Source organism: Stenella coeruleoalba (genome assembly GCF_951394435.1).
Source record: "Stenella coeruleoalba genome assembly, chromosome: 6".
NCBI classification, from domain to species: Eukaryota; Metazoa; Chordata; class Mammalia; order Artiodactyla; family Delphinidae; genus Stenella; species Stenella coeruleoalba.
The window spans coordinates 11,900,662-11,914,541 of NC_137151.1; the positions used below are offsets into that span (position 1 = coordinate 11,900,662).

The 13,880-nt window shown below is 44.5% G+C and overlaps 1 protein-coding gene across 1 annotated transcript; it reads left to right on the top strand.

Moving 5' to 3' along the window:
* The first annotated feature begins 369 nt into the window (after positions 1 to 369).
* Positions 370 to 12,194, top strand: NIFK (nucleolar protein interacting with the FHA domain of MKI67). Its single transcript, XM_079924955.1, has 7 exons — positions 370 to 556; positions 1,528 to 1,665; positions 5,210 to 5,318; positions 7,366 to 7,577; positions 10,594 to 10,656; positions 10,779 to 10,850; positions 11,232 to 12,194. Exons 1-7 carry the CDS (start codon positions 452 to 454, stop codon positions 11,418 to 11,420), a joined length of 888 nt encoding a protein of 295 aa, XP_079781081.1. The 5' UTR covers positions 370 to 451; the 3' UTR covers positions 11,421 to 12,194.
* The last annotated feature ends 1,686 nt before the right edge of the window (positions 12,195 to 13,880 follow it).

Sequence of the window (13,880 nt, forward strand, 5' to 3'; positions counted from 1 at the left end):
ATCAAATATCTAACTTTGAGAACAGCCAAGATGCCCTGCAACAATGCAAAGAGGAAAAAGCATCTCCTACAACAGAGACAAGAGAAGATGAGGTCCTTACTAAAGGATGAGATCAGCGTACAAAGGCCCTTCCAAGTCGAGCACCTGGCCACAGGGCTGACCTCAGCGGACGGGTCGAACCACGGGCGGGCAGGCTGCCGAAATACTGAGCAGCAGGCCGAGGGAACACCTCCAAAGGGCGTCAACCCTGGACATGCCCTGCAGCACCGGCCAAACACGCAGCCCCTTCCGCCCTCTGGCCGCGCTGAGAACGCGGCGCCCCAGGCCCCGCCCCTGCACCGCGCCCCAAGCCCCGCCCCAGGCCCCTGCCGTCACTTCCGCTTTGGGGAAGCGGAGGGCTCGGCGCTTGTGGGAGCGCCGCGTGGGTCTTTTTAGCCTGCGAGCTGGTGACATGGCGGCCTTCACTGGCCCGGCCAAGCCGCTCCTGTCCCTGAACCCGCAGGAGGATACCAAGTTTAAGAAGGAGGTGGCACAGGTTCGCCGGCGCGCAAGCAAGGTGAGCGGCCAGCGCGGCCCGGGCCGCGAGGGGAGGCGAGGGACGGGGTCTGATGGTCCTGCCCGGCGCGCCTCGGCCTCCCCACGCCTGTGCTTCGTCTGGGGTCACCCCGGGGGGCCCGGACCTCATGAGGTAGGAGGCCGAGGTTTCCCCCGGAGGACCGAGAAAAGACGCGGTTGGGCCGTGGGCCTTAGGGTCCTCCGGGGGGTAAGGGGTGGGTATGGGGGAGGGGTGCACGAGGAGAGGAGAGGAGAGGAGAGCCAGCCGCTGGGTCGGCCCTCGTCCCGCTCGCGGATCAGCCTCACCCCGGAGCCGTCCTGCTTCCGCTTTGCCCCCGAACTGGGGAGGTTCGTTTGCCCGGTTAGTGGTTTTGGAATTCTTAAAAGACAGTATTTGCCAAGCTCCGTTTGCTGCCTAGGAGTTGGCACTCCGGGCTGGGAGTGGGAGGCTGAGAAGACCGCCTACTGCTTGATGGTTGTCCTCTTGGGGAGATAGACATTACACAGCCAATTTTTTTTTAACCTTTATTTTTATTGAGGTATAGTTGATTTACAGTGTTGTGTTAATTTCTGCTGTACAGCGAAGTGATTCAGTTATATGTATATGTGTATGTGTGTATATACATATATATATATATTCTTTTCCATATTTTTTCCACTATGGTTTATCACAGGATATTGAATGCAGTTCCCTGTGCTATACAGGAGGACCTTGTTGTTTATCCATTCTCTATATATAGTTTGCATCTGCTAACCCCACCCTCCCAATGCATCCCTCCCCCACCCTTGGCAACCATTAGTCTGTTCTCTGTGTCTATAAACAGCTAATTCTTTAGTGTGTTATGGTAAGTGGAAATACAGAGTAGGTTCTTGACCTCTTGTCTTAGACTGAGAGCAAGGAGTTTCACAAGTTTTGTTGCATTGTGACTTCTTATTACAAAGAAAATATTTGCCTGGTCTTTGTGTCTTCAGCAACAGGAGAAACAAAAACTTACTCCTGGAGTGATCTATGTGGGCCACTTACCTCCGTCGCTTTATGAAACCCAGATCCGAGCATATTTCTCCCAGTTTGGCACTGTTACAAGATTCAGACTGTCCAGGAGTACCAAGGTAGGAGTTTTGTATTGAATTAGATTGTTTTATTTTCCAAAAGTGTATCATCCTTGACAATTTATGGAGCATGTTTGCATGTTACCACTTATTACTCTTCATTCCAGAAAGGGGTTGGATAAGGTCTAGAACCTGAAGCAGCCATGAGAGCAAAAGCAATATTCCTGTAAATGTTTGCTTTGCTTTTTAAGAAAAAAAAGGTAATTGCTTCAAGTTCTCAAACTAAATTGACAATCCCAGTAAATGAGTCTTGTTTGTCTTGTGACTGCTAAGCCAGGGGTATGTGAACTTCAGTTTGAGGAGCAGGTTCATACATCGTGTATCAGCCTCTGATATGTAGCATCACTGTGACAGCAAAGGTTTGTATGGTGGGTAGTTGGGTAAGGACACTGGAGCCAGACTACCTAGGTATGAGGCCTGTCTCTACATGTTAGTGGTTGTGTGACTAGGGACAAATTCTATAACCTCTCCATGCTTCTGTCTTCTGATTTTCATATTTGTAAGATACGACCTCCTAGGAGTTATCTAATCGAAGATAAATATGGTAATAAGTGTAAGATTCTTAGAACGCCTGACACACAAAGTACTATATAAACGTTATCGTTGCATCATACCTACGTCCTAATAAAGAAAGGTTTATGTGGTTTGTTTCATTAATAGAGGAGTGGCCCACTTTATTTTCTTCCCACACATACACTTTATTGGTTGTAACCATAGAGTTCTTGTTATTGGAATCTCTTTTTTTCTCAGTACGGTTTTTCCACATTTTCCCACTTGAGTTACAGCAAATCAGAGTTAACTATTTGTTGTCACTGCTCTGTTCCTTTGCTTGAGTATACTACAGTTTATTTATCCACTCTCCTGTTGAAACCTAGGTTTTTTCCAGTCTTGTAGGTAAAGCTGCTAGGAACATTCTTGGTGCAGGTGTAGGCAACTTTCTCTAGAAGGTATTTTTCAGACCTTCAATCCACAATAAGAAATCCACAAGGCAACACACATGTACATAAACATAAATGAAAAACAAGTCCCAGGAGATGATACTTAACCTTTCTATTCAGTTTTGTAACAATACTTTTCTGACCTACGAAATTCATTTTGTTGCCCTCTAAAAGGTCAGACTCTGAGTTTGAAAAATAGAGCTTTACAGCCTATCCTCAGGATGACTGAGTGCAGAATGAGTTTCTCCATATTGAGTATAGCTGTTCCCCAGCTTTGTATTCTGAAAATGTTCGGGTCTACAGGGAAGTAGAAAGAATGGTGTAATGAACGTCCCTCCCCTGGATTCACCCGTTATTAATATCCTGACACATTAGCTTCAACTCTTCCCGTATCTATAAAAAGGTACACACCTCTTTGTTTTGTTGAACCTTTTGAAGCAAGTGGCAGTTGTAATGCTTTAATACTAAATGCATAATCATCAATTTAAGAATGAGGACATTCTGTCCTCATTTAAGAATGAGGTAATCCCAGTGTAAAAATCTCATTTACTGTCCATTGTCACATACCCCCGTGGTCCCTGCCCACCCTGGGATCCAGTTAGGGTTCGTGCATTGCACGTGCTTGTTTAGCTGTTCATCCTGTCTCGAACGGTCTCTTTACTCCTGTTTTGCTTGTTTGGTTTTTCTTGACATAGGCTTTTTTGGAGAGTTTAGGCCAGTTGTCTTGGAAAGCGTGCTCCTTGCTGAGATGCACTGGAATGCATCATTTCCAGCTTTGTTGCATAGTAATAAAGCTACCGCCTCCCCACACACCCTGGTTTTGACTCTTTGCTTGGTATTGCCAGCATTCTGAGATTACTAGGTCGAGGTGTTGGCTTTTAAGTTTTTGGTTTTTTGGACACCTGACATGTATTTTCACATCAGGTTTCAAAAGATTTATTAGTTCACAGTGTGGTACATTGAGCTAGATTTCACAGTGTTTTACACTCCACCATCCTTCCCCTCCTGAGTTGGGATTGTAAAAGGACTGTCAGATTTTTAAAGTTTTACCAGAATCGTCCTGTTGCAGATAACTGAACTGAGACTCTGGGTTGTGGCCGTGCCTGAGTTCTTAGTCGCTGGCGCAGGTGGTGCTGGGAGTGAGCCTCCTGGCCTCCAACTCTGTTGAGCCACACGCCCTTTAAATGGTTCCTCATTTCCAGGATCACATGACCAGTTCTGAGCCATATCTGAGAATATGTTGTTTAATGCAAGATTGTAAAGTATTTCTAGTCGTTGTCACTAAGAACTGGATCGGTAGTGGGGAAAAGTTCTTTTTCTACTGCCCTCCTAAGGTCCCTGGCTGGCACCCTGTAAATTGGACTGCAAAAAGGGATTAACAAGACCAAAACAAACACCTAAAATGTATGCTTACACATGGGACTGCTCGGAGAGGAATAACTCAAAGGGTTGGTTAGAACTTGGGCCTATACAGCATCTTGGCAAAGGAGCGAAACATTTTTGGAGGAGCGACAAGACGAAGGAAAAGTGCTTTGAGTTTGTAGGGCTGCAAATTGTGGGAAGGCAAATATACGGGAGACTAATGATGGATGAGGTCTACTTCGTAAAGTTTTTTGTGTAGAGTCCTCTAACTTCTGTCTTTCTGGTAGAAGGAGGAAGACACCTTTGTAAATTCATGTCCTGTTTTTAGGTAAATAAAGGGAGGACAGAGTTTTTCTTGTATCTATTTCTCAATTCCTTCATCTCAAAATAATCCTATGCCAAAGGAGCGGATGTTGGGCAGGCATTCCCTGCCACCCTGCAGTAACATGTTTTGAGTACTTGACAGACATCTTGTGGAGCGCTTACGGATTATTTCATATTTTCCTAGCAACCCTGTGAGAGTGGTTATAGAAGGAAAAACTGAGGCTTGAACATTCCTTACCCGATTAAGTGTCAGAGCCAGGGTCCAAACCTGGGCATTCGGACTCTAGAACTCTTGTTACCGAGCTCAGTGAGAAAAATCCACTGTATGTTGCAGTGTGGAGGCCAAGAACTCCGGATGTCCATGTCAGAGGATGTCCTTTGCCCCCAGCCGTGGAGAAGCCCAGTCACTAGTAAACATGACAGTGAATCAGTATTTTATTGATTAACTTTAGAGACACTGAGGAGTTCATTTCTTTTCAGTTTTTCCATATAAAATGGGAATTATATCACCTGCATTCTTTGTGAAGTATTATACCATCTCCTGGGTAGTATTAATAAATACATGGATGACGTGACCACCACCCATGAGATCAATAACGAGTAAAGGGCTGGGGGGCCTCCCACATTTCCTTTATGCTGGGCTGTTGCTATTGGATGAATTCCAACTACAGTAATGTATTCATCAGACGTAATCAAAGTCCCAGGAATGCCTCAAAATCAGTGGCAAGTTCAGACCATTCTGAACTTTTCTTTCCCCATAGCAGTCCCCGGACTATGTGATTTGAAGTTGGAATCAAAGGTGTCTTGATGTTATTCAGTGAGGGGCTAATGTACATTATTTAAACTAATGACATTTTAGGAGTTTGATGGCACATCAGAATTTAATTGTTCTGCTTTCTGTGGTGGGTTTTCCATTGCAGACTGGAAATAGCAAAGGCTATGGCTTTGTGGAGTTTGAATCTGAGGATGTTGCCAAAATAGCTGCTGAAACGATGAACAACTACCTTTTTGGCGAAAGACTCTTGAAGTGTGAGTACCCGTCTTACCTGTGGGGCTGCGGGGACGCCTCCCGCTGACGGGAGGGAAGGACGGGTTGCTTAGCTGCTTGGATTCCCCCCCGCACCGGGGTGAAGCAGTGGTGCAAGGGTTTAAGTGCATTTTCCAGACAAGGTCTAATGGGAACTTCTAAATCTTCCAGAGTGAGAGCTGCTTTAGGCTGAGATGGGGTTGGTTAGGTTTCTTGAGTATATAGGAAGAGCTTCCTTGTGGGATGTGGAAGGGCTCCCTGAGAAGGAGTCACTGAAGTTGAAACCTGAGAATTACGTAACAGTGAGCCAGGTGAAGGGGTGGGAGTGAGGATTTGCTGAGGGGACAGCAGCTGCAGAGCCAAACTGACTCACCATATTCACCTGCAAGGAGAATCACAAGAGGTGCAGAAGGAGAATGAGAGGAAGGGAGGTCAGGTTACTGGAGGCCTTGTAAAGCGGGAGACCAGAGTGTACCCCGAGGACAGCAGGACCCACTAATGGGTTCTAGACCGGACGACCTTTAGCGTGAGGAGTCACGTTTCAGTTGGCCCGCATGGCAGTGGCTGCAGCACCTCCACGAGAGAAGCCATCGGGAGTGGCGGGATGGCCGCTGATTAGAAGTTCACCCTGCAGGTGTAGGGCCGCCAGTGACTAGCCTCCCAGAGCAGTGCCCTCCGGAGGTGGGGCCGAGCTTCCGGCCGCCCTGTGCTCGGGCTGGAGGGCGCCCATCCCAGTGCCCAAGTAGAACCCCTCTACTTCGGCTCCTGTTGCTAAGAGAATCCCAGTAACTCCTGAGGTCCTGCGTTCGTTCACACATTAAAAACGCGGCTCTTGGGCTTCCCTGGTGGCGCAGTGGTTGAGAGTCCGCCTGCTGATGCGGGGACACGGGTTCGTGCCCCGGTCCGGGAGGATCCCACATGCCGCGGAGCGGCTGGGCCCGTGAGCCATGGCCGCTGAGCCTGCGCGTCCGGAGCCTGTGCTCCGCAACGGGAGAGGCCACAACAGTGAGAGGCCCGTGTACCGCAAAAAAACACAAAAAAACAAAAACGCGGCTCCTGCCAGGATGAAATGGGCTGAGTGGGTAACCACGTGTATCAGATCAGTGCTGTGCTGTATCTGACTTTTGAAAGATGGCACAAAGGGCTCTGAACTTGGATACGAGTGAGATTAGCCACGTCATCACCAGTTGTTTGTTTCTTTTTTAATTTTTTGGCTGCACCGCTCAGCATGTGGCTCTTGGTTCCCCGACCAGGGATGGAACCTGCGCCCCGTGCAGTGGAAGTGTGGAGTCTTAACCGCTGGACTGCCAGAGAATTCCCAAACCCCCCCCCGCTTTGTTTTTCTTTTAATGGAAGCAGTTTATCTTGGAGGTGATCCCAGGAAAATACCTGTAAGGAGTGGCGACATGGGGCGGGGGGAGGAAGTCGATAATCAGTTAGTGAAAAGGGTATGTTAGCAAGCAGGTTACCACTTAGGCAGCTGGGCTCCGTCCTGCTGGTAACACTGGGAGACAGAATTATCCCACCTGACAAGCAAGGGAACTGGGATGTTTGCGTACCAACTCCCCATTCATCACTGGTGGAGGGTGGATTCCAGGGGTTTTGGCTTGCCTTGCATGTGGGCCCAGTGTGCGTCCGTGAGCAGAGAGATGCAGATAAGCAGTGAGCTGCCTTAGTCCTGGGCGGGTGCCCAGAGGATCAGCGCTTCTGCTACCGTGGGTCACACAGTCTAAAAGTAGGGATCCTTTTAGCTTCAGGAACCCTGAGACTTGATACCATCCACACTCTCCTCTGTGCTACTTGTCTTTGTTCACTCACGAACCTCTAGTCCTGGAATTGCTCTTGGCACACACACAGTGAGTGTTTGATAAATAGTTGTGGGCTGTATGACTTTACCTTGGGCACCTGCTTTATCTTTCAGGCTTCTCCACTAAGTGGGGGACGTGTCATTTTGATTGTGCAGTGAGGAATGACACCGGAAATTCTACAGTTAATGTGAAAATCCTTTCCCTCCCACGTGGTTGAAAACCTTTTTTATTATTATTATAGGTCATTTTATACCACCTGAAAAAGTACATGAAAAACTTTTTAGGGAGTGGCATATGCCATTTAAAAGGCCATCATATCCAGCAGTGAAACGGTATAATCAGAATCGGACACTTCTTCAAAAGCTACGGATGGAAGAGCGATTTAAAAAGAAGGAAAAATCACTCAGGAAGAGATTGGCTAAGAAGGGAATTGATTATGACTTCCCTTCACTGGTAGGTATTGCTTTGTATAATGTATCTAACCCAGTACTTTGATCCCATGCTAGGTTTTGACTAAATTTTGTCATAGCAATCGTATTATCTCCATTATACAGAAAAGGAAACTCCTGAAAGGGATTAGCTGATTTGCAACATTTACCTGATTTAGTAATTTTAGATTATTGAAGTTAAACCCTATTTGACCCAACACCATAATGCTTGTAGATTGCTAGTAAAGGTGTCATTGCCAGAATTAAATGTTTGGTTTATTATGTGTTATCAGTAAATATCAAGACTATAAATTGACCATCCTTTTTATGCCATTCTAGTTAAAATTTTGTTTCATGGTCTTCTAAGTTGGAAATACTCCCAAAGTGTATGTCAGAATTAACCAGTCAGCATGAATTCTGTGGATTAAATGAGTGGGAGTTGAAATACAGGAAGGCTCCTTACATGCATGGGTTAACAGATTTTCATCCAGTTCTTCATTGCTTGCTGAACAAGGAGACCTTGCTGAATCTCTCCTCCCTCTTTCATAGTAAGGAGAGTTCTACATCTATAATTAAAAAACAAGAATGCAGGTCATTAGGGTATGGATAGCATAGGTAAAGATCTTATTTTTTTTCTTGACTATATCTTGAGATTGTTTTGGCTCTTCCATAGACCCTGTCGGCTTATTTCCAAAAAGTTAATTAGTTGGTAAGAGATGGTATCTATTACCAAGTTTATTAGGTCTTTTAACCTTATCCAGAAACTGGAAGACCAAGTTGCTATCCTTGGGCCCAGTTCCTGGCTGTTTATTTTTTCCTTTCTGTTGTTGTTGCTTTTTTTTTCCCTTTTTTCTTTTCTTTCTCATTGAAGTATAGTTGATTTACAATATTATATTAGTTTCAGGTGTAAAACAGCGATTTAATATTTTTATCGGTTATACTCCATTTAAAGTATAAAACATTGGCTGTATTTTCCTGTGCTGTAATATATCCTTGTGGCTTTTTAATTTTATTTTATTAATTTATGTATTTGTTTTTATTTTTGGCTGCGTTGGGTCTTTGTGGCTGCACGCAGGCTTTGTCTAGTTGCAGTGAGTGGGCTTCTCATTGCGGTGGCTTCTCTTGTTGCGGAGCACGGGCTCCAGGCGTGCAGGCTTCAGTAGTTGTGGCTCACGGTCTCAGTAGTTGCGGCTCATGGGCTCTAGAGCACAGGCTCAGTAGTTGTGGCACATGGGCTTAGTTGCTCCGCGGCATGTGGGATCTTCCCGGACCAGGCCTCAAATCTGTTTCCCCTGCATTGGCAGGTGGATTCTTAACCACTGGGCCACCAGGGAAGTCCCATTTTATACATAGTAGTTTGTATCTCTTAATCCCCTACCCCTATCTTGCCCCTCCCACCTTCCCTCTCCCCACTGGTAACCACTAGTTTGTTTTCTATATCTGTCTGTTTCTGTTTTGTTATATCTGTTTATTTGTTTTATTTTTTAGATTCCACATATAAGTGAAAACATACAGTATTTGTCTTTCTCTGTCTTGTTTCACTTAGCACAATGCCCTCCATTCCATCAAATGGCAAAATTTCGTTCTTTTTTATGGCTGAGTAGTATTCCATTGTATATATGTACCACATCTTCTTTATCCATTCATCTGTCGATGGACACTTAAGTTGCTTCCATATTTTGGCTGTAATAAATAGTGCTGCAGTGAACATTGGGGTGCATGTATCTTTTCGAATTAGTGTTTTCATTTTCTTTGAATGTATGCACAAGAGTAGGGTTTTTGGATCATACGGTAATTCTATTTTTAGTTTTTTAAGGAACCTCCATACTGTTCTCCATAGTGGCTGCACCAATTTACATTCCCACCGACAGTGTACAAGGATTCCCCTTTCTCCACATCCTCTCCAGCATTTGTTATTTGTGGTCTTCTTTTTTTTTCTGTTCACGCTGTGCAGCATATGGGATCTGAGTTCCCCGACCAGGGATTGAACCCATGACCCCTGCATTGGGAGCGCAGATTCTTAACCACTGGACAGCCAGGGAAGTCCCTGTTTGTGGTCTTTTTTATGATGGCCATTCTGACCGGTGTGAGGTGATACCTCACTGTGCCTGGTGGTTAATTCTTTGCCCAAATCCCAAACACAGCCTGTATTGATACATGTTAAAACAACACTATGTCACAGTTTGGGCCTTGGTACTCTTGTGATCCATTCAGGAGCTGGAGAACTGCTTTTCCTGTGCCCCGTCTGTTACCTTGTAGGAAGCAGATTGCTGCGTTCACTGTCCTGGACTTAAGCAGGACAGACCTCCTCTAGGGCCTGCCTTTTCACATTCGTCCTGGCTCCCCACTTCCTGACGCAGGATTCTCTGGCCAGCTCCAGGTTCTAGGCCTTCACTTCAGCCTCTGCAACTTCTGCCTGCTCCTCAGTTAGGCCCCTTTTGTAGTTTTGCCCTTTGCTTAAGATCATTCACTGTATTTGTGGATTTTGCTTTTTAAATTGAAATGCTCCGGGGACTTCCATGATGGTCCAGTGGTAAAGAATCTGCTTTCAATGCAGAGGACTCCGGTTTGATCCCTGGTCGAGGAACTAAGATCCCACATGCTGCGGGGCAACTAATCCTGCACGCCTCAATTAGAGAGCCCGTGTTCCGTAAGCTACAGAGCCCACGCGCTCTGGAGCCTGCATGCCACAACTAGAGAGAGAGAACCTGCACACCACGACTAGAGAGAAGCCTGCACGCCTCAGTGAAAGATCCCGCATGCCGCGATAAAGATCCTGCATGCCGCAGCTAAGACCCAATGCAACCATAAATAAATAAAAACAAATAAATAAATAAAATATTTTTTAAAATAAAAAAAATAAAGTCTGCCCTGATCCACATATAAATTGGTACCCCCATATAAACAAACAAATAAATAAATTGAAATGCTCTGTCACATAGAATTTATTCGTAATATGTATAAGGATCTAGTGGTAAGTTTTAAAATGTACATACGTGACACTGCTAGTTTACAACTTCTTTATGTTTACTTATGTTAAGGTCTTACATAAAAACGAGGAAAATGCTTCAAACACTGGTCCTCGAAATTCCAGAAAGCACCAGGTAAAACTTTAATTTATCATATTAACTACTAGATATTAGAGAAAGATAAATGGGGAAATATATTCAAGACTACTATAGCTGATAAATATGCAGATTGATGAAGTCTCTTAAATTTATTTAAGGCTTTACGTAAGAAGAAGAAAAAAGCGGCTTTGGTCACTCCTAACACTCCTGAGAAGACTGTGGATAGCCAGGTAAGATGGTCTTCAGAATTTTGGGAATCAGAAACTACAATTTAAAAGAGGAAAAGCAGTTGCTGCTACTGTCACTTTGCTAAAATTTCATTTAATCTTGGGACTTTTTGGTAAATCCTTACTGATGATTTAGCAGGCATAGTAGAGTCTTCCATCTAATACTCTGTCATGGAACATACCATATATCCATTAATTGTGACTTTTCATAGTAAGTGTGATAAGCACCTAAGCTCTTGATTATGTGCAGCTGTATCACCAAAAGATGGAAACAGGCCTAAAATAATATGCGTAACTTTTAATAAGAGAGGGGAGGTGATGGGGGGGTCATTCCTAACATCTTCCCACATTCATGTATTATAATCTTTAACTTGTTGAACCCAGGACCCCACGCCGGTTTGTACACCAACGTTTTTGGAGAAACGAAAATCTGAAGTGGCTAAAATGAATGACGATGATAAAGATAATGAGATAGTTTTCAAACAGCCCATATCTGGTGTAAAAGAAGAAACAAAAGACACTCAGACGCCTACAAGTTCAAGGAAAAAAAGACGAAAAAAAAGCACCCAGTAATTCTGAATGTATTGTGTATGGTGGTTGTTCTGAAAAAGGTGATTTTATTATGGAGGCTGATTCTTTGTATTTAACTAGATAAGATGGAATGCAATCAGTAACAAGATGGTTGGAGAAAAAACTGTCAATTCAAGTCAACAGGGAGAGCAGTCAGTGATTTTGGCTTCCCCGCCCTCGCAGAAATGCAGGGGCGAGCACCAGCTCACAGCAGCCCGGCTCACGCTGCCTGTGCCCTGTCTCTACGGCTCTCTTCAGCTTTCATAGCTGCCTTTAGTTGCTCTGCCTGGGTAGCTTAAGTACTAGACTGTAGCCTTTGTCGTTACCATCAAATAAAGAAAATAAAATCTTTACTAAGTGACCATGTAAGTGTTTCTCTGCTAGACCCATCAGATGGCTGAAACTGGACATTAAATTGTATGAAGGGTGAGAAGGCAGCGTCACTATTAATAGGGATTCATTTATGTATATGTGATCATTTTTACCAATGTTAAGTTAGTTTGGGGTGGGCTAGCATGGATTAATTAACAACTACATCCTGTATCAGTATCATCAATCTGGAATTAGACTTCAAGATTCAAGCAGTGACCGCCAGGTAAACTTTTTCTATATTTTTTTTGTATGCAAGGGGGACTTGGCTCTCTTGAAGTAAAATTGTTGGTTTTCGCCTTTTCAACTATCTTTTAAGTTTCTGATGCTCTTGAAATATGCTTTTGTATCAGCTAATTCAGGTTCATTAAAAACATTCATTGCCACCAAACATTTTTTTCATCTAATATTTGTTATATACTTTTATAAGATACTGGGCTGGGTGAGTTGGGTTTAAGTATATAGAAAGGGCATGTTCTACCTCTGGGATAGTCCCTGACGCAAAGAGTATGCTCGCCCTGTGTTCACTGAGCTGCGTGAGTATCAGAACTGCCTCCCTCTTTGAACAGTGTCTGAACTTGTCGATCTGGAAGTCCGTCTGGTGTCCCCTTCTGGGAAAGCAGCAGGTAAGCTCATCAGTGCAGCCTGTCGGGTTTTGAATAGTTCCCGGTTCCCGACCTACAACGCGGCCACCCCAGTGCGGCGTGGTACCACCTATCATCACTTGACGCGTGCTGTGCCCTGGAGCTGGGAGACAGTGATTTCATCTTGAGCATATATCGCGGCAATGGATATTTCCTACAAGAAACAGAGTTGAAGTTAAAGAATGTTTTCCTGGGGACTAGGTTAGGATCTTCAGAAGAAGTAGCGTGGGTTTGATTTTCAGATTTTGTGGGGAGAAAATCATGAATCAAGCGGAAACCCCATGGGCCAATAAAATATGAAACTTTGCAGTATGTGGGGTAAATAAGGTGAAGAGGATACAATGCAAAACTACATTCAGAATGACCACAAGTATGTAAAATGGTATTCTTCTTTAAATAGGAAGTTAAACATCAAAATTCTAATTTGGAAACAAGCATCTGTTGCTTTTATATATAATCATTACAAAAAACTGTAGAGGAAAAAGGCATTATTCCACAGACAAGATTCAGTTGGAGCCAGACATTTCACGTGCTGTGTCATATTTGCCCTGAGACGGGGCAGCAAGTGAATAAATGCTTGACATGGTGTGAAAAGAGGTTTTCTCCTTTTGCTAGCATTATTTGGAATACATTGTGGCCATATCCAAGGCAACTGATTGCTATGACTGGAAATTGTCACCCTGGCTGACCATATGCTAATATGAACCCCAGTCTCGGTGTGATACAACAAAGGCTGTGGCTCAAAGACTGATACAAGGTAGGCGAGATAGGGCAGCTGTCCCCATGCAGTGGCTGTGATGCCGATGGCTGCATCTCCTTAGCCCACAAGTGTGATAACACGTATATACATAATTTTGCACTTTGTAGGCGGAAATAATCATGTGGCTTAAACCTAACTATGCCGTAGGTCATCCTGTGGACCACAAGGCGATTGACTATACTGGGTCGAAGCCCGACCTTCTGCAGAGTTTTGTTTTACATTTTTAAATGGTTGAAAAAAATCTAGAAGTAAATGTTACGGAGTTCCCTGGTGGCCTAGTGGTTAGGATTCCGGGCTTTCACTGCTGTGACCCCAGGTTCAATCCTTGGTCTGGGAACCGAGATCCCACAAGCCCCCAGCCAAAAAAAAAAAAAGTAAATTTCATAGAATGTGGGAATTCTATGAAATGAGAATTTCAGTGTTCATGGATCAAGGTTTATTGGATCACAGCCACGTTTATGGACCTACTGCCCGTGTATGGCTGCGTTTGTGCTAGAAGAGTTTCGTTGTGATGGAGGCCGTGAGTGGTCCCTCAGTGCTTAGTACTCCTGCTGGCTGCACTACAAATTGCAGTGCCGTGGTTTTAGCTTGACACACTTTGCCACATGTATCGTGGTACCATGAATTTTGTGTATTTTTAACCATTGCATACCCATCATGTCAAAACAAGAAGAGAAGGTGGACTTCGAG

What these genes read in the sequence shown, in the direction of transcription:
- NIFK (XM_079924955.1), top strand. Translation starts at nt 452, where the DNA reads ATGGCGGCCTTCACTGGCCCGGCCAAGCCGCTCCTGTCCCTGAACCCG. An exon ending in GACTGTCCAGGAGTACCAAG is followed by an intron (nt 1,666 to 5,209) that starts GTAGGAGTTTTG and finishes TTTCCATTGCAG; the next exon opens with ACTGGAAATAGCAAAGGCTA. An exon ending in GAAATTCCAGAAAGCACCAG is followed by an intron (nt 10,657 to 10,778) that starts GTAAAACTTTAA and finishes AATTTATTTAAG; the next exon opens with GCTTTACGTAAGAAGAAGAA.